At 36.6% G+C, this 27,990-nt stretch overlaps 1 protein-coding gene across 1 annotated transcript in view; it reads right to left on the bottom strand.

The window, feature by feature from the left end:
* Positions 1–27,990, bottom strand: part of LOC132043056 (ferredoxin-dependent glutamate synthase, chloroplastic-like) — a 69,676-nt gene that overhangs the window by 14,870 nt on the left and 26,816 nt on the right. Inside the window, exons 3-18 of the mRNA XM_059433539.1 lie at positions 19,923–20,365; positions 19,707–19,838; positions 19,192–19,290; positions 18,813–18,883; positions 7,904–8,000; positions 7,554–7,646; positions 7,122–7,267; positions 5,478–5,637; positions 5,090–5,200; positions 4,742–4,957; positions 4,173–4,330; positions 3,690–3,819; positions 3,417–3,475; positions 3,172–3,277; positions 1,849–1,945; positions 62–177 (exon numbers count right to left, since the gene is read on the bottom strand). Coding sequence (XP_059289522.1) covers positions 62–177; positions 1,849–1,945; positions 3,172–3,277; positions 3,417–3,475; positions 3,690–3,819; positions 4,173–4,330; positions 4,742–4,957; positions 5,090–5,200; positions 5,478–5,637; positions 7,122–7,267; positions 7,554–7,646; positions 7,904–8,000; positions 18,813–18,883; positions 19,192–19,290; positions 19,707–19,838; positions 19,923–20,365 — 2,234 coding nt within the window. The remainder of the gene's footprint in view (positions 1–61; positions 178–1,848; positions 1,946–3,171; positions 3,278–3,416; positions 3,476–3,689; positions 3,820–4,172; positions 4,331–4,741; positions 4,958–5,089; positions 5,201–5,477; positions 5,638–7,121; positions 7,268–7,553; positions 7,647–7,903; positions 8,001–18,812; positions 18,884–19,191; positions 19,291–19,706; positions 19,839–19,922; positions 20,366–27,990) is intronic.

Genomic DNA, 27,990 nt, shown 5'->3' with positions numbered 1-27,990 from the left:
GATGATAAGAAATTGCAAAGATATCCAATTACAAGAAACAGAAACTAGTAGAACAACTCACGTTTACAGGTCGATTAGCCAAATGCTGCTGATAAACTGAATATGCACTTTCACTCTTTTGGCGGACAGCTTTATGGAGCAGTTTTGACATCTCTGGGTTGTTTCCATGGTATTCACCTTTTAATTAAAGGGAAGAGAGAGTCAAGGAAATGAAAACCAAAAGAAACACAAGCTAATAGCCATCAAGACTTCATCTTGAAACAAAGATACCACTATTTTTCATTTCCCAAAAAAAGATGATTAAAAGAGTATCTTTCGGTTCACAAAATAGAGCTAGGAATGACATCCACATTTCACGAAGAAAGCACGGGACTGCGGCACTTGTAACAATTTAAGGTAATTACACCAAGTTTATTTTTGCTCCATCGTTGAGCTTTTGCTCAAGAGGAGTATGAAGGAGACACAAAAGTTTAACAAGATATATGATTCTAGAAAGCTGGTTTCTTGGAGGAACTTGGAACTATAGGACTAGCCAGCAGGTAGACACGATCTTGTTATTTCTGGGATCCTTCTCTCAAAATAGACTCCATAAAATGCACATAGGAAACAGAATCACAACTGTCCTCACTGAAGTCTGGCAATTCACCAGTTATTCTCTGGTCAGGGCATCAAAAAGGGAAGGTGACAGAAGCTAATCACCACTATCTAGGTTACTTCTCTTATCCCTTCAAATGTTTGTTTAAGAGTAACTTGGTCTTAATAGCAAGAAAAATGAGACACATTTAATAAATTATACATCGGATAAAAATTGCTCAAATATTGCAATCCAGCATGAAATGGACACGTGACCCACTTCAAAATTTGGTCAAGTTCTTATTCTTCACAATTTTAAATTTGGCTAGTCGACTTGGAAACTGTCTTGGCACCCAACTACATCTCTTTGTACGCGCAGTACAAATTTAAGTATGGAGAGCATGGTTCACTCCCTAATTTCACAAATATCCTAATTAGACAAACACTTAATGTGGGGTGGGGGTGGAGACTCAACAATTGGGGAATGAAATGGCAGCATCATTTCTTCCCTTAAATGAATACGGTCAGGTATCTTATCTGAATTTCCTAGTCAAGCAGTTTCTATCTAATGCGTCTTAACTGAGAGCCCTTGCTAATGATCCAAGTATGAAAATATCAGTTTTTTCATGTGAATTCCTCTTCTTCCCTCCCACTCTCTCTGTCCTCATTTATCCCTCCGCCTCCCTCGCACACAAAGAGATAAGGAAATAGAATGCCGAGGCTGTTTATTAGCCTGGTATAGCTTCCTCAAGGTAAAGAGCTAACTCTGATCTACCTCCATACAAGCTCTTTTTTTCTTTTTTTTTTTCTTTTTTGGATAGCGGTGGTGTCTGGGTCAGCTACCCTCTATACAAACTTTTGGAGTCTAGAACGTTAAAAAAACAACAGACAGATAAAGAAATAATAGATTGCCCAAAAGATGGAATGCCCAGAGGATGTTTAACTTTGTTCCACTCAGCAGACCACAATTATGAGTTGACATGAGTATCTCAATTTGGTAAAGCTTGGTATTGCTTCCTAATGACCTACATCTCTACTACAAGCTTGGGGTCTAGCATGTTAAGAAAATATACCACAGCGCACACATGCAATGTTTTTGTCTTGAACTAGCTTTCTCTGAAGACACCAGACACAGGCAGAGTGTATGCAGACTTTAAACACCATTAAAGGTCAATACAATTCTACAACATTTGCTTAGGTTCCATAGATCTGGATACTGTATAATTAAAGATATACTTCCAAAACCTTTAGTTTTCAGCCTCTAGAATAATATACCTCCTTGTCTGAATTGTATGAACCCATAATTCTCTAGTCGTTTTGCTGTGTCTTCAGAGAAAGCCTTCACCCAGAATGATAAAGTCTCTCTTGCTAGCTGCGAAAAGCACAGATTGTTAGTATACCGCCATGTCATCAGAGCCAACATGTTGCAGAACTTCAGAGATCAAGGTAAACTTTTAACCAAAAGTTCATGTCAAGTTGTCATTAATTATGCACAAAAGTGAAACAATCATCCATGTTAATTCTTGCCTAGATATTTCTGCCAAATCAAATCAAAGGTTTTTCCAGCAGTCTGATTGGACCTCTGCAGAAACCAACCAACTATTTTACATATCAATAAGCTCACAAAACAGATATCCCGCTGAAATTGGAGCTAACAAGTTACACACTTTCAATATACTTCTGAATTCCAATACTTTCAATTCCTTTATTATCTTGAAGTAGCCAGATTTCCCACAATGAATGCGATCAACATCTTATGCTATGTAATCAAGAAAGCAATTAATGACGCGACCAAATATATTATAGACCAGATACAAGTTTGCTTTTCATTTGATTATCAATAAAAAACATTACTAGGGGAAAACCTGGTGATAAATTTATCTAACAGTACATCCAAAAGCGATTCAAGGTCAGAGATAGATGATGTATAGTATGTATAATACATTCTATTCAACTCCATGAGCACTGTAATAAGATTAATTGATCAGCTTGCTAGTGGAACATATCACTTTGAAATCGAGGAATCTCACCGTTCATCTAACAGTTTACTCATAGTGTTCCAATCATTAAAAAGAGACCCTTAAAGAAGAATTAACGCGTACTACAAAGACTGTGTGAATGGAAAGCTCCACACTTTAGAGTGAAGAGTATAAATGCAAAACTTCTTTTAATAGTCTTAGTATGTTCTGATAGAAGCAATGCAATCAATGTGGCTTCCATGCTACTATTTGGGTTTGATGGTTACTACAATAGGATGTGAGGGGTGCTAATGCAGCGACTGGGGAAGGAAGGGGAAAGTACGAGGGAGAAAAGGAACGAAAACGATAAGGAAATAAGTCGGTCCCAGAAGAAAAAACTTTATTTTTCCCTTCACTTCCCCTCTTTTTTATTGTCGGGATGCCCAGAATCTCGTAGAAAAAGAGTATGTAATGTAGAATTTGAAGAAGAGTATTACCAAGCCAGGGAAGAGAAAAAATTCCCACCCTCTGCTTCCCTTTACCTAATTGCCAACATAGGTTAAGACTTGTGACACTATAAACCAAAACTGATGCAAGATAATAAACCATCCACAGATCAGATGCTTCATCTCTTTATTACCTCATCAAGGGTTAATCCACCAATGCTCGATCTACTTCCACAAAATGCAACATTTACAACCTCCTTTCCCAATCCATAGATTTCAAATATCTGTGCACCACAATAACTGAACCAAATAATTTTTGGTGAGAGAAGCATATGAGGAAACGTAGAAAAGTAAACTGCCATAAAGAAGACAGAAAACCAAGAAAAGAAAGAAAGGCTACAATAGGAAAATTGCTGGCCCAAACTATATTGGCAGATACCTCGAGAGCAAGGATATCCCCATTTTTGAAAGAATTTTGAGAAGGCCAGATTTAACTGCCTGCAATTGATGGGAAAAAGATCAAGTTAACATCTGTTTTTTTGAACTGCAAGCGTCTGCCAGTTGCATCTTCAAAGGTTATGTAGATAAAAACAAAAGGCCCTTCTGAACCCTTAAATTCCGTTAGAAAAATATAGCTCCGATGTGCATTTTTAAAAAATGCCAACCAGGAAACAGAATTTTAGTAAGCGTACTTCCACCAAAAAATGAATACCTTGCAAAAGTTCTTTTGAGCTTGTTCAATGGTAACACTAGGCATTTTCCCATTTCTCATCAAGTTCACAGTTTTAGTGCTCAAGCGCCATTGTCGACATGTCTCAAATGCCAAGTACGGACATACAGCACTGAATGGAAAAAAGAAAACATAAGTATGTCTTTGCCTGAATGTTTAAACAACAGCATAACTGACCCCAGATGACATACGTTAAGGGCAAAGGAAAACTTTACCAGTGGTAAATTAAATTGAACTTATTTAATAGGTTAAGAGACAGATCACAGATAAAGAGAGTGGTATGTCATACAGACTGAATGATACGTTTCTCCGCTTTTTGGATAAGGTTAAGTCAGTATCTGTTCTGATCAGTATGTTACACAAACTGACATAAGAATACAGATTGATGCACTTGAAATCACATAGAGATCTTGTAAAGAGGAGGGTAAATAAAAGCAGAAAGGAGTTCTATGTCCTGGAAATAACCTTGCACCATATCCGATCAAGCAAGCAAACTGATGAGTACTGAAGCACTGGGCAGTATCTGCAACAATTGAAGCTGACATTCTAAGGCCATTTTGAATTAGATGCTGGTGAACGGCACCTACAGCAAGAAGTATCGGAATCGCAGGCCGAGTAGCTTCCTGGAGGTAGCAAGGAATTAAGTTTATTATACTTGTTAACTACAACTAGAGAATTAAAGTTCCTGTCAAGGAAGAATTAAGAGGGAAAAATAGATTAACAGATCCAAAAGACAGACTGCTATAGCAAGAAAGTTGAACTTTTGAAAGAACCACATCAGAGAGGAAATTCAAAAAGAACCAGATTTCAAAGATATAAAGAAACAGAAAAGAATCAAAGAAAAAGATGATGACCTAAACAGTTTGCATATACCTTGAAATAGTTAGTCAGGGGTAAACGAAAAATAGTTTAAAATTGAAAAACTGAGACTTGCATATAATTGAAGAAAACAGCACCTGGCCAAATTGTCAATAATCTATGCACGCAATGCCACCAACAATGAAACTAAGAGACAGATAGTCATGAGAGCTTACCAATTCATCAGACCTATCGGAGAGAACAAGCAATTGAGAACCATTTCTGACAGCTTCATCAGCTGCTTCACATAGTTTATACAGTGACCTTTTCAAGGACCCATCAACTCCTTTCCCAACATCAAAAAATGTTGGCAAAATATGAGGTTTCAAGTGTGAATCTTTCAACAGAGATTCGAGCTCTCCTTCATTAAGAACAGGGCTGGGCAAAATAACCTGACAAAAACAAAAGTTGAAAACAATAGAAAACCACAAATTATACACAATATATCTACAAAACAAAGATCAGAAAAATCTTTAAAACTACAGACTATCAAAAGTTGAAAGGAAGTAGAAGAGACGACCAACCTGAGAAGCATTTTCAGGTCCAACCTCTAGTATATTTCTACGCTTGCCAAGATTGACTTCAAGGGACATGACTAATCCTTCTCTAAGAGGATCAATAGCTGGATTTGTAACCTGACATAGATGCACATAAACCATATCAGATCGGTGCCTCCATAAATTACCTTTCAGCAAATATCAAGTAAGCAGAAAACATCTTTCAGCCAATTCCATATCACAAGACTAGTTCAAAAAGACAAGCAATAGAAAAAGACTCATTCAGAAAGAGAGAGACACAAGTTTGACATCCTACGAAGCTACACAATAAATGTCGGAAGCAAAACTATGACATATCTAAAGACATTGAAGACACCTGATGGAAATATCCAGGACTACAGATAACAACCCCCACCTGAGCAAACCGTTGCTTGAAATAATCATATAGCATATGTGGCTTTTGAGATAATACAGCCAAGGGAATATCGTCTCCCATGCAAAATGTAGGCTCCTTCCCTTGTGCAGCCATACTTTCAATAACCATTTGAACATCCTCACTAGAATAGCCATACGCCCTGTTTTATAGAAAGGAAATGGTAACATAAAATTAATAATGATTGATATAACTAACTCGTCAAGAGAACTGGCACTTAGAACAAGCATAGGGAAGAGACGGATGCTACCCCGCAACAAGTTTTTTACTTCACCAGACGCATCAAAAAATTAAGCAGACAAATTCAGGCACAATTAGCAATGAGAATCGTCTTCTCAAGCTTCATTACCTTACATATAAAATTCATAGTAATATTAATTTGTGCTAAACATAGGATCAAATCTCACATGTGCAATGAGAAATTATTCTCATAGCATAACTGTAACCAAAAACATGGGAAGGGGTGACCAAAGAAATAATAGGCTAGGGAAGTATTCCTTCCTAAGCTTTTTATTTCTTAGAAGATTACTTTTACAGGAGCGAGAAAATGCTCCCAGGCACATTAAGATCCCTTCCTAGTCTGTTGGTCACTACTTTTCCGGCAGCCTTGGTCGGACCTTCTCAGCTTTCAGGGAAAATTACTCAACCAACACAGCAGCAATGGAGAACAACACAACCTATTTCGCGGTGGGACTCAAATCATACGAAATCTCAAGAAGTTTCATCTACGAATTCCAGATCTGGTGTGAAGCTCGGATCAGAACCTCCATCGGAGCTGGAGCAGAAGATGAACCTTTGGGCCATGGGATAAGAGACTTCACTCGTAGAACAGGGAGAGGGGCCCGAGGAGATTTGAACTGGCTAGGGTACGTGGGTTGTTCAAAAGAGGTACAATCTTTTTATGACAACTCACGTGACCTTGAGCAGCATGTTTTAAGTCAGATGGGTCAAAAGAACAAATTTTTGCACGGAGTGCTCTCCATGAAGACACTAAATGAATTAGAAAAGAAATCTGAAAGAACAAAATGCAGCTTAGCTAAGTCAATTGATGCCTATTATGTAGAAATACGACTTTATCTTTTAAAACTTTCAGGACAATATGGCATCAATATTTGATGATATTTTTCATGAAGAAAGCCTTGCGGTAATAGGACCATAATCTTCATCGTGCCGAAAGTACCAAGTTCAAGCTGTATCATTGCCAGTTCACACAGCGAAATCACTGCTTAATTGAAATGCATGTGATGTAGTCCAAACCTCCTTAGAAGCATATGCTAATGCTCAGAACATCAGCATTATAGTTGTCCTTTTCACATGACTGATTGTTATTGAAGCAAAACCTAAAAGAGATCTTACTAATTAAAGAGAGCGTAACTACAAACGAGCGGATAGAAACTCCACCAGACACGCAATAGAACAAATAAATTATCCATGATAAATATAATCGCCATTAACCTCTTCCTAAGTCTTGACTAATAGGAAGGAAAAATGTCATGCTAGCAGTAGGGGCAGAGGACACAATCACAACTCAAATATCATCTGCTGCAGAGAATAGGATTCCATCTGAAGTACCTGAACTACAAAAGTAAAAAACCTTATATGCAAAGTGAAGTTCCAAAGTCTTACTGCTGGCGTCTTAGTATTGTTTCACCATCCATTACTGTTGTCGAAAGAAAGTTCACAGGCTTCAAAGATCGTAAATTTTCTTTGACCCACTCTCCATACGGATTGGACAATGCAACTCTCTTTTTGACTTCTGTATTCTCGAATACCTACGTTAATCAACAACCAAATTAAAAGAAACAAGCTATGGACATAAGAGCCTTTGGACCTGGAAGGGAATGATAGGCTGATGAAGGATATGAACAAACATTAATAATAATAATAATAATAATAATAATAATAATAATAATAATCATAAAGCTAGTACTCGTAGTAGTAGTAGTCGTAGTAGCAGCAATAATATGTTTTACGCAATTTCATGATTATCCATACATAATTGAACTACTGAAGTGCATTAAAATGCCATGCAATTAAAATTTTAAATCTCTAACAAACCTGACCACTTGAAAGATCAACGCTTATCATCATACCAGGACCTAAACGTCCTTTCATTGTTACCTTTGATTCATCCATGGGTATCACACCAACCTAACCAAAAGAAAAAACCCACTAGTCACTGTAATTAATATCCAGAGGTAAAGACGACAGAATCATCAAATGCAATGCCATTAATAAGAAATTGATTACATTTGAAGAACACAAATAGGGAACAAGTGTGATTGTTCAGCTTGATTTATTTTAGAAAGGGTTAGGGAAACATAATTCGGAGACGAGACATAGTTTATGGCTTCTGCAACATTCGAAATCAGAATTTCGCTTCTGAAAAATGAACAAAACTTACACACCTCAGATGCAACATATACAACGTTGTCATTGGTCCGCCAATATCTAGCAGGACGAAGTCCATTACGATCAAGACAAGCACCAACTGTTTTCCCATCACTGTGAAAATGGAAGGAACGACACCAAAAATAAGTAAGACACTAACGGTAAATAATTGAGACAACAGTTGGAAAATATAACAAGGCGTATTATAATTTATATATAAAGCAGTTTTAGTTTCTTCATTCCACAAGCACATCCAACAACTACATAACAAAGTTCCTTAATGCAAGAAAAATTACTATGCCTCAATCACAGTTAACTTGCATCTATTTTTCTTTTTTAGGGGATAAGTCAGTTTCTTACATCTAGTGAACATATGTTTTCAAGGAGACCAATACATCACCAAAGAGAGCATTCGCTTTCCAGAATCTATACGGACAGAGCTAAATCAAAATTGAGAAGAAAATGTTAAGAAAATCAAAAAATGGTGACATCACTAATCATTTCATATCTAATGAGCAAGATCACATGGGTAACAAGAGGAACTTCAGATTTCACATCGGTAAGAAATGATGATCCATCACATCTATTCAGAACAGGTAGATCTCAGCCACATAAAAGTGTTTGACACGAAGGATCAAGAAGAGTTGGAAAACAGAAAGACTTTTTGTATTACTAAAAGACCATTCCATTCTCGACTTCACATTAGGATATGAACTCCAGTTTTCTTAGTGAAAGGGAGACTTAAAGAAAATAGCGGTTAGATAGCATCCGTAGTTATAGCAAAGTGTACATTACTGTGCCACATTGAGAAATGTAATTGTATATTGATAACTATAAAATATAAAAGGAACCAGGTTTAAGACGTTCGTCTTCACGCGATCTCTCATTCTCTCTCCCATTTTTTTTTAATTTTAAGAGACCATTCTATTCCTCAAACCATCAGCTCTCACTTTCTTGTGACCAAAACGCTCAAATCCAAATGACACTTTGATTGGACGAAAAGAAAGCTCTAGAAGAATATCGGACAATGAAAGAAAGAACCAAGCGGAAATGTCTTTTTTGCACTGTTTCTTTTCCTCAATCCCGTTTCTCTTATCTAAAGAGACCATGCAATTCTCAGATAAAGAGGTCTCACCTTCTTTTGACCAAAATTGTCAAGTCCAAATTACATTTTGATTGGAGTAAAGGAAGTTCAACACAAATATCCAACAATAAAAGAAAGATTCACATAAAAATGTATGTTCTGTATTGTTTCTTTTCCCCGATCCCTTCTAACTGTCACATTGGCTGATAGATCCAAACCATGGCAGCAGGAGTAGGTAAAGCTACCCCATAATCCTCTTTGCCTCATTTCAGAGGGAACCTCAAAGTGGCTCTATTTCATTGTATTCCATCCATATCCCAATTCCATTCATTTAATATCCCTTTGGTGTCATTGACATAACAGATGTCGTTTGACTTTAAATACAGTTCTTTGCGTTTCTTGTTGTTTTTCGATCTTATATCATTAGTACCTCAATCAATTAATTGTTCGGTAATCTTCTTCAATAACTCTGTTGTTATGCAGGACCTCAATACGGAATGAAGAATTGGTAATAGGTGTGACTAACATGGATGCTAAATTACGCAATTTGTTTTGGTAATAGGCGTGACTAACATGGATGCTAAATTATCCGAGCCACCCACAACTTATCCGGTTGCCAACTTGTGAAGTTACTCCATAGACTGCTGGGGCATTCCAATCTATCGGAACGTCAAAACAGGTGTCTGATTTGTCTCACTTGTGTACTTAGAGAATGAGTCGCATCACCATGGTAAGCACCAATTCTAACCTACCCTCGCCATCCCTCTCTTGAAAGGAATAGTTGGTCAGAATCATGGACCAACACAGAAAGAGTCTTTTTATGATGGTGGCAATAAGACTCGAAAATAGGACCTCTGCTAACTCCATTACCATATCATTTGAATTCCAAGTTTTAATAGATTTTTTTACTGACGACTACAGCAATTGCACCTATTAAAGCAACCAAAAGGATTATTGAAATCAGTTGTTCTCACTACCTCGGTGTTATAATAGCAAAAAGCGCAAAAAACTTTCAGGTCCATCGGAGCTTTAAGCGCAAAGCACAAATAAGCTTGGGTTTTTATGAAAAAAGGCGCACATTACAGAAAATAATTAAAATATGTATGTGTAATCCAAGACTAACAATCACCAGCATGAATAACAAACACACGGACCAAGAAATTGAAAATAAATTATGATAAAGTAAATATCAATTGCTTAGTGTCACCTCTTGTAACGACCCGACTGGTATTTTTGAGTTCCAAAACTCATTTACCCTATTTGAGGCTTCTCATTAAGGAGTAGTAGACATATTAATATTTGATTACAATGTACAAGACTAGAAGATGAAGATGCGTCAGACATAATTTTTTAAAAAGTCCAAAGTGATATTGTAGGCATGGTATGGACAGTAACATTGACAATATTAAATGGCCTATGGAACATAAGTATGTGGCTCCACAAGAATTAAAATGATGAACCACAACAAAAATATTTTTTGGTAAGGTTCATTTGTAAGTTCGATTTATAACTTGCAAGTATGGGTGGTACGGGTCCCGAGAGGCTCGAGAGCGTTTGGAGCACTTGAACTAGAAGCCTAAAGTCCTTAGAGTTGACTAGAGTCAATATTGTGAATACATGGACTTAAATTCATGGTTTGAATGTTCCTATAGGTTCAAATGATGATTTTGGACTTGTTCGTAAGTTCGGATTGGGACCCGAGGAGTTCGGGTGAGTTTCGGGGGCAAAACCCATACTTGTGTTGAACCAGATTTTATTTTTTTCTCAGGTGCAGCAGTTGTCCTTCGCGGTCGCGTGGATGGATGTCGCGATTGCCCAGTGAATGGTTAGCAGGCTTCACGGTAGCATGAAGAGCCTCGCGATCAGGTAGGGTGTCCTTGATTGCAGTCGGAATCGGGGACAGCCCTGTCGTGGTCGCAAAGGGTTATGTGGTAAAAAATCTGCAATGTCGGAACTTTTAACTCATTTCAAGAACTTTGGGGATTTTGGAGCTCGGCTTTAGGCGATTTTCAAGGAGAATTTCATCACTTGACTTGGGATAAGCCTCTTAAACTTTGATTTAATTATCTACTTGATTACCCGCGTAATTTAGATGTTTAATCCGTGTTTTTGAAGTGTAAAAGTGGGATTTCTAACTCTAAGTTAAGAGGCTATAAAATAATGGTTTGAAGGTCAATTAGATGTTGGATTGAGTCCAAACAGTAGATTTAGAACTCTTAGGGAATAGGTAACCCAATTCTGGAATCATTTTCGAATTTTGACTCGGGGGCTCAAGTTTAACTTTTTGGTTGACTTTTTAGTTTGATTCTTTTTATATTGCAATATTGGATACTGTTAGACTCGTTTAATCCCATAAAGTGCACTTATGAATAGATTGAGAGCATTCGGAGGCTCTGAGGAAAGGCAAGGCCGTTCGAGGTTGTCAGAATCCTTGTGAATATTCTAGAATATATGTAAATATAGTAGATAGCTTAATTTACTCCCATTGTAATTAGGTATTCATTTGTACTGGTTTTCTTTTCTTTTTAGAACATGATATTTAAACCCAAATACCTTGAGGGAATAATCACACCGGGTTTTCTCTCGAACTCTCTTCTTTCTCACATGGTATCAAAGCTATTTTTTAGAATAATTTTTTGAGAGGAGAAAACCTATTTTCAAGAAAACTACAATGTTGTTCTGAGGTTCCTCATTCTCTTACCCCTATGATAGGATTCCTAAAGGGGAAACTCTAGGGAATCAAAAACACAAGTAGAAACACGGAATTAAAGATTGAAGAAATTGGGGATGAGAAGAGAAGATAAAAGCAAGACCCAAATTAGATGGAATAGAAAGACAAACTTGGAAATAGGTTTCCAAATCCTCATTTCTAACTCTAACAATTTGAACCTCTACTAATTGAAATCAAGGCAAGAGAAATTCAATTGATATCCACAAACGAACAACTCTTCATGAATTTCAAGGACAAGGGCGTTAACAACAATGGAACTACACTCCATCAACTAAGTCTAAAACTAGGGCTAGTAAGCCAAACAAACTATGATAATAATATCAATCCTCAATTCATCATAAACTAAGTAATGAAATGACTAAGAGTAATATTTATATTAAGAGTAGTATTTATACTACTATGCTAAAAAAGACTAGGCTAGCTATTACAAAAATACCCTTAATGAAGCAAAGGCCTTGTTTGGTAGTCTTCTTTAGGGATGATGGCTTGACTTTAAAGAATAGCCTCTTTGCATGGCTAGCCACCATCGTCTCCCTCCATCTCATCTTCACTCCATGCGACCAAGCAATCATCCACACGTCATATGCTCTCGTATGAAGCTCCTCAAAGGTCTCCAAATCCTCTCTTCACATCACCATGGCTTGTAAGGCTTAGAGTTTCTTGGCTCGGCCTCGGATGAAGTATCTTGATTCATGTTTTCTCCTCGGGATCGTATCACCCTATGCATACACTACCACCAATAAGATCAGAACCCTGACCCTACTCAAGAAAATCTATTGTTGTTGGGTCCCTCACGCCCCATCAGCAGTAAGCAAACACTCCACCAATAGCTTTTGTGACTCAAACTAGTAATCGTGTTGCTTGTATCTCACAGTCCACCACACTTGGTCCCTGGGACATGGACTCAGGCGCTTCCGACCACATTTCTGGTGAAAAACTTTTGTTGTCTAATATTATTTATTCTCGGTCCCTTCACACTGTTACTTTAGCCAATGGTTTTTAGCCTATGGCAATTGGAGTCGATCAAGCCAATCTTTTTTTCCTTAACTCTGAATAACTTTTTGTCCCTTGTTGTCCCGTTAGCCTTCTGTCAATCAGTCGCTTGACTAGAGCCTTAAATTGTTTCATCTCATTCTTTAGTGACTTCTTTGTTATACAGGATCTCAGTACAGAAATGATGATTGGCAAAGGGCATGCATTATATGGACTTTCTTATCTCAATTCTCCTAGCTCTACTACAGTCTATTCAGCCTCTGACTCTCCAGATTTAATTCATAGACGATTGCACACCCTAGCTTAAAGCCCAAACTTCAAAAAAAACACCTAGCTTGTCAAAATAGTCTAAGTTGGACTGTGACTCGTGTCAATTACGGAAGCACACCCGAACTACTTTTCCATAGTCTTAATAATTGTGCAGAGTCTATTTTTCATTTAGTTCATTCTGATATTTGGCATCCCAGTAAAGTCAGCTCCACCTTGGGTTATAAGCACTGTGTTAGTTTCATTGATGATTACTGAAGGTGTCCTTGGATTTTTGTAATGAAAGATCATCTAAATTATTTTCTATATTTCAAAATTTTTTTGCGAAAATACAAAATCAGTTTGGTGTTTCTATTCACACTTTTCGTAGTGATAATGCAAGTGAATATTCATCTTCTCAACTACAACAATTTAGGTCTTCCCATGAAATTCTTCATCAGACATCTAGTCCTTACACTACACAACAAAATGGGATCGTAAAAAGAAAAAAAAGGCATATTATTGAGACTGCTCGCACCCTACTCGTACAAGCTCAAGTTCCATTGCACTTTTGAGTGGATGTCGTGCTCACATCTTGTTATCTAATTAACCTTATGCCTTACCTGTCATTCAAAATCAGGTTCCATAATTTGTTTTGTTTCCTCAGTCAACCTTGTTCTCTCTTCCACCATGTGTCCTTTGGAGTACCTACTTATCTATATCCTCACTTCAGGAAAAGACAAATTGGCTCCTCGTGCTCTTAAATATGTCCTTATCGATTATTCGAGGGTACAGAAGGGATATCGATTGAAAGCATCCATTGTTGCATAATTCTCATTAAAGGACTCAGTTAGTTTTAGAAGCTAAGGAGATGCAAGACAATGTCGTTGACCTTAAATGGAAAATCAAGAAAATACTTATCTTGGAAGAAGAGCCCAAGAATTATGGCGAGGAGTTGGCTACATGCTACACGTATTTCATGGTCAAAGTCCAAGTCTAAGAGGAAGAAGATTGGGGCCACATGGAGCCTAGAGGAGGGACCCACATAAAGCCCAAGAAGGGCTGAAATTCTCGTCCAACATGGGGCTGAAAATCACACCCATATAAAGCCCAAAAGGGGCTGAAGTTCACGTGGGCTTTTGATGCAGATTTGTCACTTGTTTCCTTATTTTTGTTAGGTAGTTTTGGGAAGAAGTGTGACGTAATTTTACATGATGGCCTAGTTTAAAGTTTTCTAGTTAGGTTTACTACTTATTATTTCCATAAAAGTAGAATTCGAATCTCATGATGTCTAGGATAGGGGTGCACAATCTGCCCCTATATATAGGGGATTCTTTTTGTTTTTTAAAGACAACATTATTATTAATATTATTGAGAGTTCTTTTCTTTACACCTTTGTGTGTCAGTCACTTGGGATTTATTTTACAACTTTACAAGAACGATTCTTCTATGAGGTAAGAAAATTCTTTGCTTGATATCTATAGTTCTTACTCGATCAATTGAAGAAGGTGCTTAGGGCTCGTTTGGTTAGAAAACAAGTTATCCCGGGATTAGTGTTATCCCGGGATTGTTATTCCACCCTCAATGTGGGATAAAAAACACTATAATCCCGGGATTAGTTATCCCGAGTTTTTATTCCAACCAAACGTGGGATAAGGCAGCACTAAATTTTTATCCCAGGACTATTTTGACTTATCCATCATACCAAACGAGCCCTTAATCTTATAGTAATTAATCTTTAATTATTCAATTAGGGGTCTAGATCATTTCATCTAAGTTCTTGAACTGAATCTGCTAGTAATCATGATCGGTGTTTTAAAAGGCGTTTTCTGGTCGAGCCGCTTACCAAAAACGCACTGAGGCGTACTGGTGGAGCATAAGTATCGTGGGCGTAAGCCCCAATATTCTGGGGGCGAAAGCCCCGAGAACTTTTCTAGATTTGAGCCAAAATTGCTTAATAAACCTTTTTTTAAAAGTTAAATATCCAAAAGTTAACTCATAGTAAATTCTCAAACTAAAAATCTAAAATGTCAAAAGTTTATTCTAATTGTTTGTCCTAATTTCATAATTTTAGACCTTTGTGTGCAAAGTGCAAACAAAAAGCAAAGAGTTTTGTCCTCCAATTCTTACTATGCTTCCATGCTTGCATTTTCCTTCTTTATGCTTTATTTTCTTCAATTTATCCTTTTCAAGATAGTTTTTAATTTTAGAATTTCTTTTGGTATCGCTCTAGTTTAGATAATGTTTTGAAGAATCTATTCTGTCTATTTGTATTATAATAAGTATTAATTTGTTATCTAGTTTAAGGTTTTAAGACAATAACTTTATATTATTTTTGAATTATTAGGATAGAGTATCATTTTTACAATCTAATTATGTTTCATCATAGTCATGTTATTGGTGTAATGCATTTTTGGGTCACACACTTTCTCAAGATTTGTTTTAATGGTTCGTGCACATGTTAGCATGTTAATAATAGATATATACATTTTCCTACTAATTTTATTATTTTGTTGATTTTTTTATAATTTTAATGTATCTTTTTTATTATGATTATTTTATTAATTTATAAAATACTAAAAGTTAAATACCCATGGGGATTCCGCCACATGCTTTAGTGCTTACGCCTCGTCAAGGCATATGTAATACGTCTCGCCTTACGCCCACGTCTTTTAAAACACTGATCAGGATTAGTCGTAATCCGCTAATTAGGTTTACTACAATCAATTAGGGTTCTTAGTCATGACTTTTAAGATCTGGCAATTTATTTCTCGAATTTAGTGTATCTTTTTTTTTAATCTTTAATATTCGTAACTTTTTCTTTTGCACTATTTTCTTGTTTTCCTTTCAAGTAACCGATTCTTATCAAGTGGTAACAAAGCAGTTCAATCAAGGTTCTGTTCTATCATATCCTGGGCACGCGAGTGAGTGTTTAGTCTCACATTGTTTGTGGTATAGGTACATGAATTGTTATATGGTCTTAGGCAATCATCCCCTCATGAGCTAGCTTTTGGGGTTGAGATAGGTCTAAGGTCCATTTCTTTAATATCTGGAGCATGCTTATAAGTTGATAACACTGTAGGGATGATTTGGGTAGAAACCCGATTCCCTAGGGGTTTGAAATTTCAGATCAGTTCTAAGTTTAAAAATTGAGTTAAGGTAATTAATATAAATCAGAAGATGAAGGTATCGGAGATGAGGATGTTGCGATGGATGTGTGGGCATACGAGGAGAGATAGGATTAGAAATGAAGATACTCGGGACAAGGGGGTGGCCTAGGTGGAGGACAAGATGAGGGAAGAGAGGCTGAGGCGGTTCGGACATGTGAAGAGGAGATGCACGAATGCCCCGGTGCGGAGGTGTGAGAGGTTGGCTATCGATGGTTTCAAGAGAGGTAGAGGCAGGCCGAAGAAGTACTGGCGAGAGGTGATTAGACAGGATATGGTGCAATTTCAGCCTAAGTTGCGCTGACTCTTCATTTTTGATACCGTACCCATCTCCATATGAGACGGGGACAAGTGCGGGTGCGGGATACGTCTCGAATTCGGTCAACCAACTTCGGATACTTTGACCAGAGTCCGCGGACAAATTTGGGATAAAATTGGATTTTGATTTCTCAAAATAAAATATAAAACCGATTTAAGACATAGGGAAATAAAATGCCTATCTTGGAAAATGAAAGATTGAATTCTACACTATACATTTAAGTTCTCATAGAATATCTCTCAAAATTTAGAATATCTTTATAGCTTTATTTTTATAATTTTTAATTTTCTTAGCCGAATCCCAGCATCTGTATCCATACCTGGATTCGCACCCTCGAATCTTAAAATTTAGAATTTGCCGAATCCGACACTCGGATCCGTACCCGTATCGGATACCCGAACATCAGTCTGAGCAACTTAGGTTTCAGCTTACCGAGGATGTGACCTTAGATAGGAGGTTATGGAGGACACGGATTAGGGTAGAAGGCTAGTAGGTACTTGTAGTTTCTCGTCCTTTGATTTCTGTTATTATCTGTTACTTCTTGTACTTCGATTATCGTATGATTTTGTGGTAGTTATGTTATTGTTCTTTTTTTTTTTGGACTACTTTGTCATGCTTTATATAATATCTTGTCATGGCTTCTTTACTTCTGTTATTTCTTTTCCGGACTGCTTTGGTTTGCTTCTCTTTGAGCCGAGGGTCTCTCAGAAACAGCCTCTCCACCTCCCAAGGTAGGGTAAGGTTTGCGTACACTCTACCCTCCCTAAATCCCACTTGTGGGATTACATTGGGTATATTGTTGTTTGTTGTTGTAGTTTTTGGAATGATTACACAGTTTCGTTGAGATTTATATAAAACAAAAGATTGAAGTGGCAATTCATAGACTTGAACCCCAAACCCCCAAATAAGAAAAATGAGGATATGAAGGACTAATTGGACTCTGAATGAAAAACTAATTATAAGATTTGTCAATCTTGTCCTTATCTTATGGGTAACTAGAATCTATAATATGTTCTGGGTTTTGACCCCACGGATTGAAAGTTGACTTTGCATGTTCAACTTTGACCAAAGTCTAACTTTAATAAATGGGTCTAATGCTAAGTTGCGCGGACTCTTCACTTTAGATGCAACACCCATGTCGGATACTCCAAAAATACACTACTTTTGGAGTACCCGACGCGCACCCGGTGACATTTTTGAAGAGTCCGAGCAACATAGGTCTAATGAGTGTAATTAACCCCAAGGGTTATTCTTTTGCACAAACCGGAGAAGTTTGAGCAAGACTGAACGTGGTAAAGCAGTTTTGGAGCACTAAGCTAGTTTGGAAACTTGAGGTATGTAGAGACTTGACCTCAAGAAGTGTTTTTCCTGAAAGATCAGTATGCTAGCTAGTTAAAGAATATATGTGATTTCAGGGATGACTATGTATAAGAGGAGGCGAGCATATACATAGGTACCACTGTGCCAGATTACTATCTGGGTTTATGGTTATAGCCAGAATCATGTACTTCGCATGTATTATTGTAGAATTTGAGAAAGAAGAAAAGGCTTCCCTGTATTTCAGTATGTCTTTACATCCCATGAATAGGGATATTTATACAAGTGAATCCTAACTAATTAAGGAAAGAGAATCAATTACAGTAAAATGAAATACTTTATTCCTATAATATCGAGAAAAGGAAAATAAAGTCTCTTAAAATCATGCTAATTGCAAGTACCTCAACTAATCTACAGTCCAATTGTTGGAGATTTTGAGAGAATAGGCAATCAAGAAAATGTACAGTAGACAAACGCAGAAACTTCTCATACTTTTAGCTTTTGCACGATCAACAGTAAACACGGAATGGATAAGAGAGTTTACATTAATTTTGTTTTTTTGCTGGTTGTGTACCAATTTGCACGTTACCTCAACTAATCTACAGTCCAAACTCCAATCTACCCCCCCCCCCCCCCCGACAAGCACAGATTGTTAAGATAATCCTGCCACCAAGGCTGGAGGAAATGGGCTCACACCAAGCATAGATGTTTTGAGGATAGTTTCACTTCCACTCAGACTATCAAAGGGAAGTGTATCAGTACCCTTTATTTTTGGTGCAAAGAAGACCTTGTAAATGATGCAATTCAATTAGTAGATTTGTTAGGCTCCCTGTAATTAGTAACTAGAAAACTTTTTGGAGGGGGCCAGCACACTGTTAATGCTGAGGAATACAACATTACCAGTTTCAAAAAAAAAAAAATATATATATATATATATATATATATGTATACTTGCCAGGTTGTTACAGCCATGCCTCAACCACTAGGTCAACCCCTTGAGACTTAATTGTGTTTTCAATAAAGATTTTGACAAAACAAGTTGAAATAGAACTGGCATTCAGAAGATCACCTGAATAAGAGTAAGGCTGGCCCATCCCAAGCTTCCATCTGACCCTTGTAGTAGTTATAAAAATCAAGAACCTACAATAGTCAAATATTCAGTCACGGAAAAGTGATTTTTAAACATAACATTCTAATAATCATCTCATGCATTACATATATTAGTTACAATTCAGAAGGTAAAAAACATGGTTTAAAGCAAGATTATCTCAGTACAAACATCAACACAAGTAAAATTTGGACAAAGCAACGAAGACAAATTATCTCAGTACAAATTTCAGAAGTGTTAGCATAGTACACAAGATTGACCACCACAAGAGCCCTTCTAATATTTGGAAGTACAAAACTTGACGAGAATCTAATTCAGATTAAATGCCAACATGGAATACCTCCGGATATTTAATAGTCAATGTTGGATGATTTTGATATCCTTCTGGGACTAGAATCATCAGTGCTTCCTCGGGAGCTCGGCCACTTCTTATGAGTAACTGATCCGAAAAAAGGGTTAGATGGTGAATAATCTATTAGTATATCTATGGAAGAGAGAAAACAAAGCAGCAAGGAAAAAGGAGTAACAACAAACAGCTCACGTTTAAAAGTCTATATGTAACAAGTTATAACATCTGCGAGGAAAAAATGATAAGTAGCATACGATGTTTCTTTTTATAACCATCAAGTAGCATAAGATGCTGGAAGAGATTTTATGACAAAACTAACCTAGAACCAATTTTAAGTCAACACAAATAGCCAGCAACCGAAAAACAGTAAGATTTTCTTCCTAAGGAAACCATCTTAGCGAACATTAAAGGTCAAACAGTTACTAGTTGTGAGAAAAAAATAGTACTATGCCTTCAATAATGACTAAAACTAGAGTGATCCCAAAAAAAAATGCAGTGATCCATACTTCAGCAGCACTATCTAAATTTGCGGAATCAGATGCCTTTGGGTTGCCAAAAGGACGGATTTCATCCTCACGACCACGCCAAACAGTTGACTTCAATGAGGCTTCTCTGGATTGCATCCAATTCAAGTTTCCCTGCATATGGTTGTTGATGTGAAAATATCAGATAAATACAAGCAGTCAGCAACCAAAGAAAATGTTACTGACACCTATAGTTACCTGTATAGTATTGATCTCTCCATTGTGACCCAGAAACCTCATTGGTTGAGCAAGAGGCCACCTGGGACTGGTGTTTGTACTGTATCTACGATGATAAATAGCCAAAGGAGATGTATAGAGCTCACTTTGTAAGTCATAATAGAATCTCCCAAGGACTTCAGAACGAAGCATTCCCTTGTAAACTATGGTTTGATTGGACAATGAACAGAAATAAAGTTCATTTCCCCAAATTTCTGAGTTCACTGCCCTCTCGATGAGTTTTCTACAGATATAGAGTTCTCTTTCGATGTCATCAACGTTTTCCTCTTTAACAACTCGAACAAAAACCTGCTGTATGTTGGGCATAGTTTCTTTTGCATAATATCCAACTACAGAAGAATCTACTGGAACCGACCTCCATGCAAGCACCTCAAGACCCTCATTGTTAAAGATACTGGAAATAACTACACATATATTGAGCAAATTAGAAAAAATACAACCATATTCCTTCAAGAGGGGATCTCATAAGATGTAAAACAACTACGAAGTAAGGGTGCAGAAAAGCTAATAGGAAACTACCAGCAAAATATACAATTTTGAGAGCGACAAAACTATCAATAACTTGGGCAATCTTTATATACAACAGACAACAATTGGGAGAGCCACAAAACCATCAATGATAAAACTTGTGCAATCTTGACATACCTCAAACGCACAAGTAATTGAACGTAATACTTGCATTCTTCAACATATATAGAACGTCTGTGTTAGTTTCTAAAGCTTCTCGATGTACTGTTTCTAGGTAATAAACTTGGTTAGTAAGAAATCCTTGTGATTTTAAGAAATCAAAATTCTGTTCTAATTTTTCTAACGTTTTCTTCTGTTTAACTTGTGAGATTACACTTTATAATACTATGATATTTTAATATTCGGTATTTCTTTTCTGGATGTATTCGTAAGTCTAAATATTCTAGATTTTTTAATGGATCTATTTTGTCTGACTCTATTTATTATCCTAATGAAATTCTTATCTTACAAACTTTCTTTTGATGCTTTATCCTTTTTGTAAATTGTTCTATGTTGTCTCTTACGCCTTGTAATTCCCAAATTACTGCAGATATAGTTTCTTGGTTAATAAAACTTTGTAAAAGTCTATTTTCTATTATTGATGACAGTGCTTCTGTATTTATCACTTCTAAGTATGTCTAAAACTATTTAATCCATATATTACAACTAAAATTTCTGCATCTATACTACTCATATTTCCTTTTTCTCTGTACTTACCACTTTGATAAGCACACATTATATATATATATATAAGGTTGCTTTGCAATTTCGCCTAGTGGCAAGCTACTAAATTGCCACTTGGCAATTTTAGGACAAAGAATATAGTTATTCTTGAGATTAAGCCAACAGCTACTACAAAACCATAACAAATGTAGAACATTTATAGTAATAACATCTAGTGTAAATTGAAAGATAAAGTTTTAATAAACGATGAAGTTTTTGAATTGGAATTTTATAGCCTTCAGTATTAAATAAATAATCCAAGATAAATTGAAATATTTTAAAACTTTGAATTTGGACTAAAAAAATAAATTTTTACTTAAAAATCTATGACAAAATTTTTTTAAAAAAAATTGTTTGAATTGCAAATGAGCTGTTGAAAGATAAGAAAATAAATAAATTTAAAAAATATATAGAACGATAAGATATTATGACAAATTTAATTCTGGTACTTGCTGAACCCTGTTGAATTAGAATATGAAATGTGTTTCGAAATATAAAGTTTTTGTCATGGAAAAAAAAAAGTTTTTGAATGGTTCATCTATTTTTTTCACGTTGTTCATTATGTACTTTTATTTTTGGGTGGATTTTTTTTTTTTTTTGACAACCATTTTTTGGGTGGATATCAATTCTCATTGTTTGAGGATACTGATTGTTTTGCACCCTGACCGTTCACGGTTGTTTTGGTTACGCTCTTGAAATATGTTTTGTAATTATTTTTGAGTATATATATATATACTGTCCCAAAAAGATTGAAAGTTGACACTCCTTGCATTGAAAGTTACTCCCTCCCTCCCAATTTGTATGACTCTTTCCTTTTTAGTCAGTCCCAACAAGATTGACACTTTTCTATAATTAGTACTCCCTCCGTCCCAATTTATGTGATATAGTTTGAATAAAGGAAGACTTTTAAACCTTATGGTCTAAAATAAGCCAAAGATATTTGTATGGTTATAGATAATCTCGTTAAGCGTAAAATGTAAAGTTTAAAGTTAAATTGTTGCCAAATAAAGAAATGTATCATTCTTTTTGGGACAGACTAAAAAGGAAAGTGTATCACATTAATTGGGACAGAGGGAGTAATAATTTAACTTTAAAATACCCATTTTACCCTTAATGAAATGATTTACAGCCACACAAATATTTATGGCTCTTTTTAGTCCACAAGTTTCAAAAGTCTTCCTTTCTTTCTTAAACTTCATGCCAAGTCAAACACCTTCATATAAATTGGGATGGAGGAGTAAAATATTTGAATTTAGTTAAAACAAATAATTTGAATTAAAAGATAAAAATATATGAATCGAGATAAAAACTTGAAGCTGAATTGAAGGATAGAATATTTTAATTTTAGATGATAATTTTTGCAATTATTATCAAATATTCATATTGTAAATAACTAAATAAGACCATGTAATAAATTTAATAGATAAATTCAAAAATAAAATTGAAATAATGTTAGGCTAATATTTATACTTAGAATTCTTTTTTTAAAATAAAACAATGTAGATACCACATAGTTAAGATATTATTCATATATTTAAATAATTAAAGTGTTTCGAGTAATAGTGTATTATATTATCTATGTATATCTACGTGTATTAAATTACATTAAAATTAAAATAGTGGATAAAACATCCAAATCATGCGGATGATTTCACAAAAACTTTTACAAAGATGGGTATAGTGTTAACGTGCTGATATCTAAATTTTAAAAATAAAATAAAGTAAAAAAAACATATACAGAAGTATAAGTATTAATCATAATTTAAATAATGAAGAATGTGAATAATAGAATAAAACTGTAAAAGAAAAATCAGGGGTAAGAAAAGTAAAGATTAAAAGAAGAGTACCTGACAAGGATATTAAACCAAGTGACAAGCTAATAAAAGAATTGTACACTATTATGTAAATACTAAATAAATAGTGGATAATGTAATAAAGATAAATAAGGAACATACAACAACAACATCACACCCAATGTGATCCTACAAGTGGGGTCTGGGGAGGGTGGGTGTTCAAAGACCTTACCCCTACCTTGTGTGAGGTAGAGAGGTTTCCGATAGACCCTCGGCTCAAAGATAAATAAGAAACATAAATATTGCAATAACTATATGGCGGCCCTCCCCTGGACCCCACGCATAGCGGGAGCTTAGTGCACCGGGCTGCCTTTTTTTCAAATTATTGTAATTAGAAACAAGATGACATAGTAACATATTTAAGAATGAAAACAGAAGTCCAAACGTTGCAACAGTCATAGCAAAAGTTTCAAAATTTATAGTAACTACAAAAGCAGACTGGCACACTTAACTTAGCACTGATGGACGATTACAATTAATGTTACTTGAAGCAGAAATTAAACAAATATACAATAAAGAGAATAAGGTTGCTGACAACTTGACAAGCATGAGTATTGCAATTTGAACTTTTTCAATAACTTCATATAATATTTTAATTCACCATCTTATATTCTTTAATCTTTTTTTAGTGATTGTAAGGGGAACATATTTCATATAACGACCAACTCAAACAATTGGATCATAATACTGTCCGCGCATCGCGCAGGTTTCAATACTAGTTTGCAGAAAAAGGAATGAATCAATATTCCAAACTGCATGTTCTAGTTCCATCCATCACCTTTGCTCTCTTTTATGCAGTGAAGCAGTGTAAGCCAAAAGAGAATTTTTTCACAAACAAGCTCAAAATAGATTTTATAGGAATTTCATTCAACATAGAGGAGTTGGGATGTTTAATTTCATAGTTTATCCGTTTTTCTCGTATTGAGTACCTCTATTCTTTTTAACTTAATGAAGGTCCGGATGAATAATTCAGAACTCAAATTATAAAGCGCATTTGTTTTCCTTTCGTTCACTGCACTTAGCTCTTAGAGCCCGTTTGGCTTAGCTTATAAGTTGCTGAAATCCAAACAGGCCCAATTATTTTCTTGGACTTATTTTAAGTATAAAATGGCTTATAAGCTGGCCAGCCAAACACTCAAAAAAGCTGAAAACAGCTCTTAATAAGTTCGAATCATCGGAACCTTGATTTTAGATAAGGATCATTGAAACCTTATATAGTCTTAAATGATTAAAATGTTAACTTAAAGATTTCTGTGAAAGTAAAAATTACCATCATTATTGTTAGAATAGGAATAGGAATAGGATTTGTATATAGTATCCTATATGGAAAAGGATTAGGATGTAATGTCTATAAATAGGGCTCAATGTAATAATGTAGCTACATAATCCAATAATAATACTATCTCACATGGCATCAGAGCCATAATAGAATATCATCACTGGAACAATTTTTCCAACGTGAAAAGTACGCTTGAACAGTGTTTCCGGCACACTATTTTTCCGGAGATACAGCACTATTTTCTAATCTGTTTCTCTTCAGTTGAGGTCGCCCAGGTCTTCCGATAACTTTATATCAGTTGCAGAAGATTCCGATCGCCAGAATTAAGGTTCCGGCGACTGCTGCACTATTTCCGGCAGATCTGCATTTTTCCGGCCACTTTTTGACAAAAAACATTTTCCCAGCCTGGTGTGTCAGCCATTTCGCACCTACCCCAGCAGTTATTTCTGACTTCCGATCACTTTTAGTTTTCCGGCAAAATTTTTCGGCGGTTGATTTCTGGCAACTTCTGGATCTCTGTTTACTTAGCACCATCAACTATGTTTTGTCCCTGTTTTGTGTGTCTTTCTTGAAGTTTTGAGCCATGTCTCTCCGACATGATTTTTTTGGGTTCAAAAACACGGGAATCGGAACTTCAAGCCCTATGATTACTTTCGAACCGTTAATGGGAAGTTCAAACTATTTAGCTTGGGCTTCCTCGGTTAAGTTGTGGTGCAAGGGTCAAGGTGTTCAAGATCACTAAACGCAAAAGGCTATTGTGGTTGACGAAAAAGAAAATGCTAGTGAAACAGATGGAAAGGCCAAAGCACAGTGGGAGAAGGTTGACACTCAATAATGTAGCCTTCAGTGGCGATCTATTGATCCCAAGTTGATGCCCTTGTTCCGTTGCTTCCAGACATGTTATTCAGTTTGGGAAAAGTCTCGCGCTTTATACACTAATAACATATCTCGATTTTATGAAGTGCTATCTCGGATGACCAACTTAAAGAAACAGGAATCAGATATGTCTACTTACTTGGGACAGGTACAGGCAAATATGGAGGAATTTGAGCAAAATATGATGCCGCCAAATACTACGATCGTTGAAAAACAACAGGAGCAAAGACAGATGTTGTTTCTAGTTCTTACACTTATTGGACTTCCTATTGACCTTAATTCGATGCGTGATCAGATTTTGGCTAGTCCTCCGGTTCCTACAATTGATGAACTATTTTCTCGTTTGCTTCGTCTTACTACACCTCCTAATCACACAGTGGTTTCATCACCAACCGTTGACTCCTTTATTCTCGCATCTCAAACCATAGAGAATCGAACACCTCAGTCTATGGATAATCGATGAGGAGGAGGTCGTTTTGGAAAATCTCAAACTAATTGTAGTTATTGTCATAAGTTTGGACACACTCGTGACGTATGTCATGCTATACATGGTTCACTATCCAATGATGTTCAGTGCAGTTATTGTCATAAGTTTGGACACACCCGTGACGTATGTCATGCTCTGCATGGTCAACCACCCAACAATGCTCATGTTGCTCAGACTAACACTACAGGAAATCCGGGCTTTTATCTGAAGTTGAATATAATGAGTACCTTCAGTATCGAGCAAGTAAGCAGACATCTCCGCAAGTAGCCACGGATTCTCAGCCTAATACTTTTGTTGCTGGTAGTTCCTTCACTTGTGTTTCACAGTCTAGTATCCCTCCATCGTGGGTCGTTGACTCAGGCGCGCTTCTGATCATATTTCTGGTAACAAATCACTTTTGTCAAATATTATTTATTCACAGTCTCTTCCTCCGGTTACTTTAGCTAATGGGATCCAAACAAAATCAAAAGGGGTTGGACAAGCTAATCCCCTATCTTCTGTCACTCTAAACTCTGTTCTTTATGTCCCTGGTTGTCCTTTTAATCTTGCATCTGTCAGTCGTCTGACACGTGCCCTAAATTGTGCCATAATATCTCTTGACGATTCTTTTGTTATGCAGACCGCAGTATGGGACACGTGATTGGTGCAGGATATGAATCACAAGGCCTCTACTATCTAACACTTACCTCTCCTAATTCCTACACAACATGCTCCGTTACAGATCCTCCGGACTTAATCCATAAACGATTGGGACATCCGAGTCTGTTCAAGCTGCAAAAGATGGTGCCTAGTTTGTCTATTATCTATCCAAATTAGATTGTGAGTCGTGTCAACTTGGGAAACACACTCACACTACCTTTCCACATAGTGCTGAGAGTCGTGCAGAGTATTTTTTCAATAGTTCATTCTGATATTTGGGGTCCTAGTAGAGTCAATTCACCTTTAGGATTTCGTTATTTTGTTAGTTTAATTGACGATTTTTCCAGATGTACTTGGCTATTCTTAATGAAAGATCGTTCTGAGTTATTCTCTATATTCAAGAGTTTTTATGCTGAAATACAAAATCAATTTAGTGTTTCTATTCGTACTTTTCGTAATGATAATGCCTTAGAATACAAATTTTCCCAGTTCAGCAGTTTATGACTCACAAAGGAATTATTCATCAAACATCTTGTCCCTACACCCCTCAGCAGAATGGGGTAGCAGAAAGGAAGAATAGGCATCTCATTGAGACTGCTCGCACTCTTCTCATTGAATCATATGTTCCGCTGCGTTTTTGGGGCGATGCAGTCCTCACGTCTTGCGGTTTAATTAATCGAATGCCCTCATCTTCTATTCAGAATCAGATTCCATATTCCATTGTATATCCTCAGGTCCAAATGATTCATGTCATGTGTCGGACCCTGCACCTACTACGGACTTGTCTCCTCTTGATCAGCCGATTGCATTTCGGAAAGGTAAATGGTCCACTCATAATACTAACCCACATTATACCCCTTTAAGTTATCATCGTCTATCATCATCCCATTATGCCTTTGTATCATCATTGTCCTCTGTCCCCATTCCTAAGTCTACAGGCGAAGCCCTTTCTCATCCCGATGGCGACAAAGGATTGACGAGATGTCCGTTTACACACGAGTGGTACTTGGGAGTTTGTTCCTCTTTTTTCAGGTAAATCTACAGTTGGTTGTCGTTGGGTTTATGCAGTCAAAGTCGGTCCGGACGGCCAAGTTGATGCCCAGCTTAAGGCTCGCCTTGTTGCGAAGGGGTATACACAGATATATGGGCTTGATTACAATGATAGTTTCTCTCCCGTGGCTAAAATAGCATATGTCCGTCTTTTTATCCATGACCGCCGTCCGCCATTGGCCTCTTTATCGCTGACATTAAGAATGCTTTTCTCCATCGGTGGATCTTGGGAGGAAGTTTGTATGGAGCAACCACCTAGTTTTGTTGCTCGGGCGAGGTCTAATGCGGCGTGTCGATTGCGTCGGTCACTTTATGGTCTCCAAACGGCCTCCTCGAGCTCCGGTTTGGTAAATTCGACACGGTAATTCGGGAGTTTGGCATGACTCGCGATGAAGCGACTCATTTTGTGTTTTATCGACATTCTGCTCCAGATTTGAGTATTTGGTGGTTTATGTTGACGATACCGTTATAACTGGCAACGATCAGGTGTGTATCACTAATTTAAAGCAACATCTCTTTCAGCATTTCCAGACCAAAGATCTTGGCAGACTGAAGTATTTTCTAGGTATTGAGGTTGCCCAATCCACGTGAGTACTGTTATTTTGCAACGAAAGT

The sequence above is a fragment of the Lycium ferocissimum genome, unplaced genomic scaffold (assembly GCF_029784015.1).
Source record: "Lycium ferocissimum isolate CSIRO_LF1 unplaced genomic scaffold, AGI_CSIRO_Lferr_CH_V1 ctg2063, whole genome shotgun sequence".
NCBI classification, from domain to species: domain Eukaryota; kingdom Viridiplantae; phylum Streptophyta; class Magnoliopsida; order Solanales; family Solanaceae; genus Lycium; species Lycium ferocissimum.
Note: the sequence above shows the minus strand (reverse complement) of the source record. Positions and strands in the feature narration are given on the sequence as shown.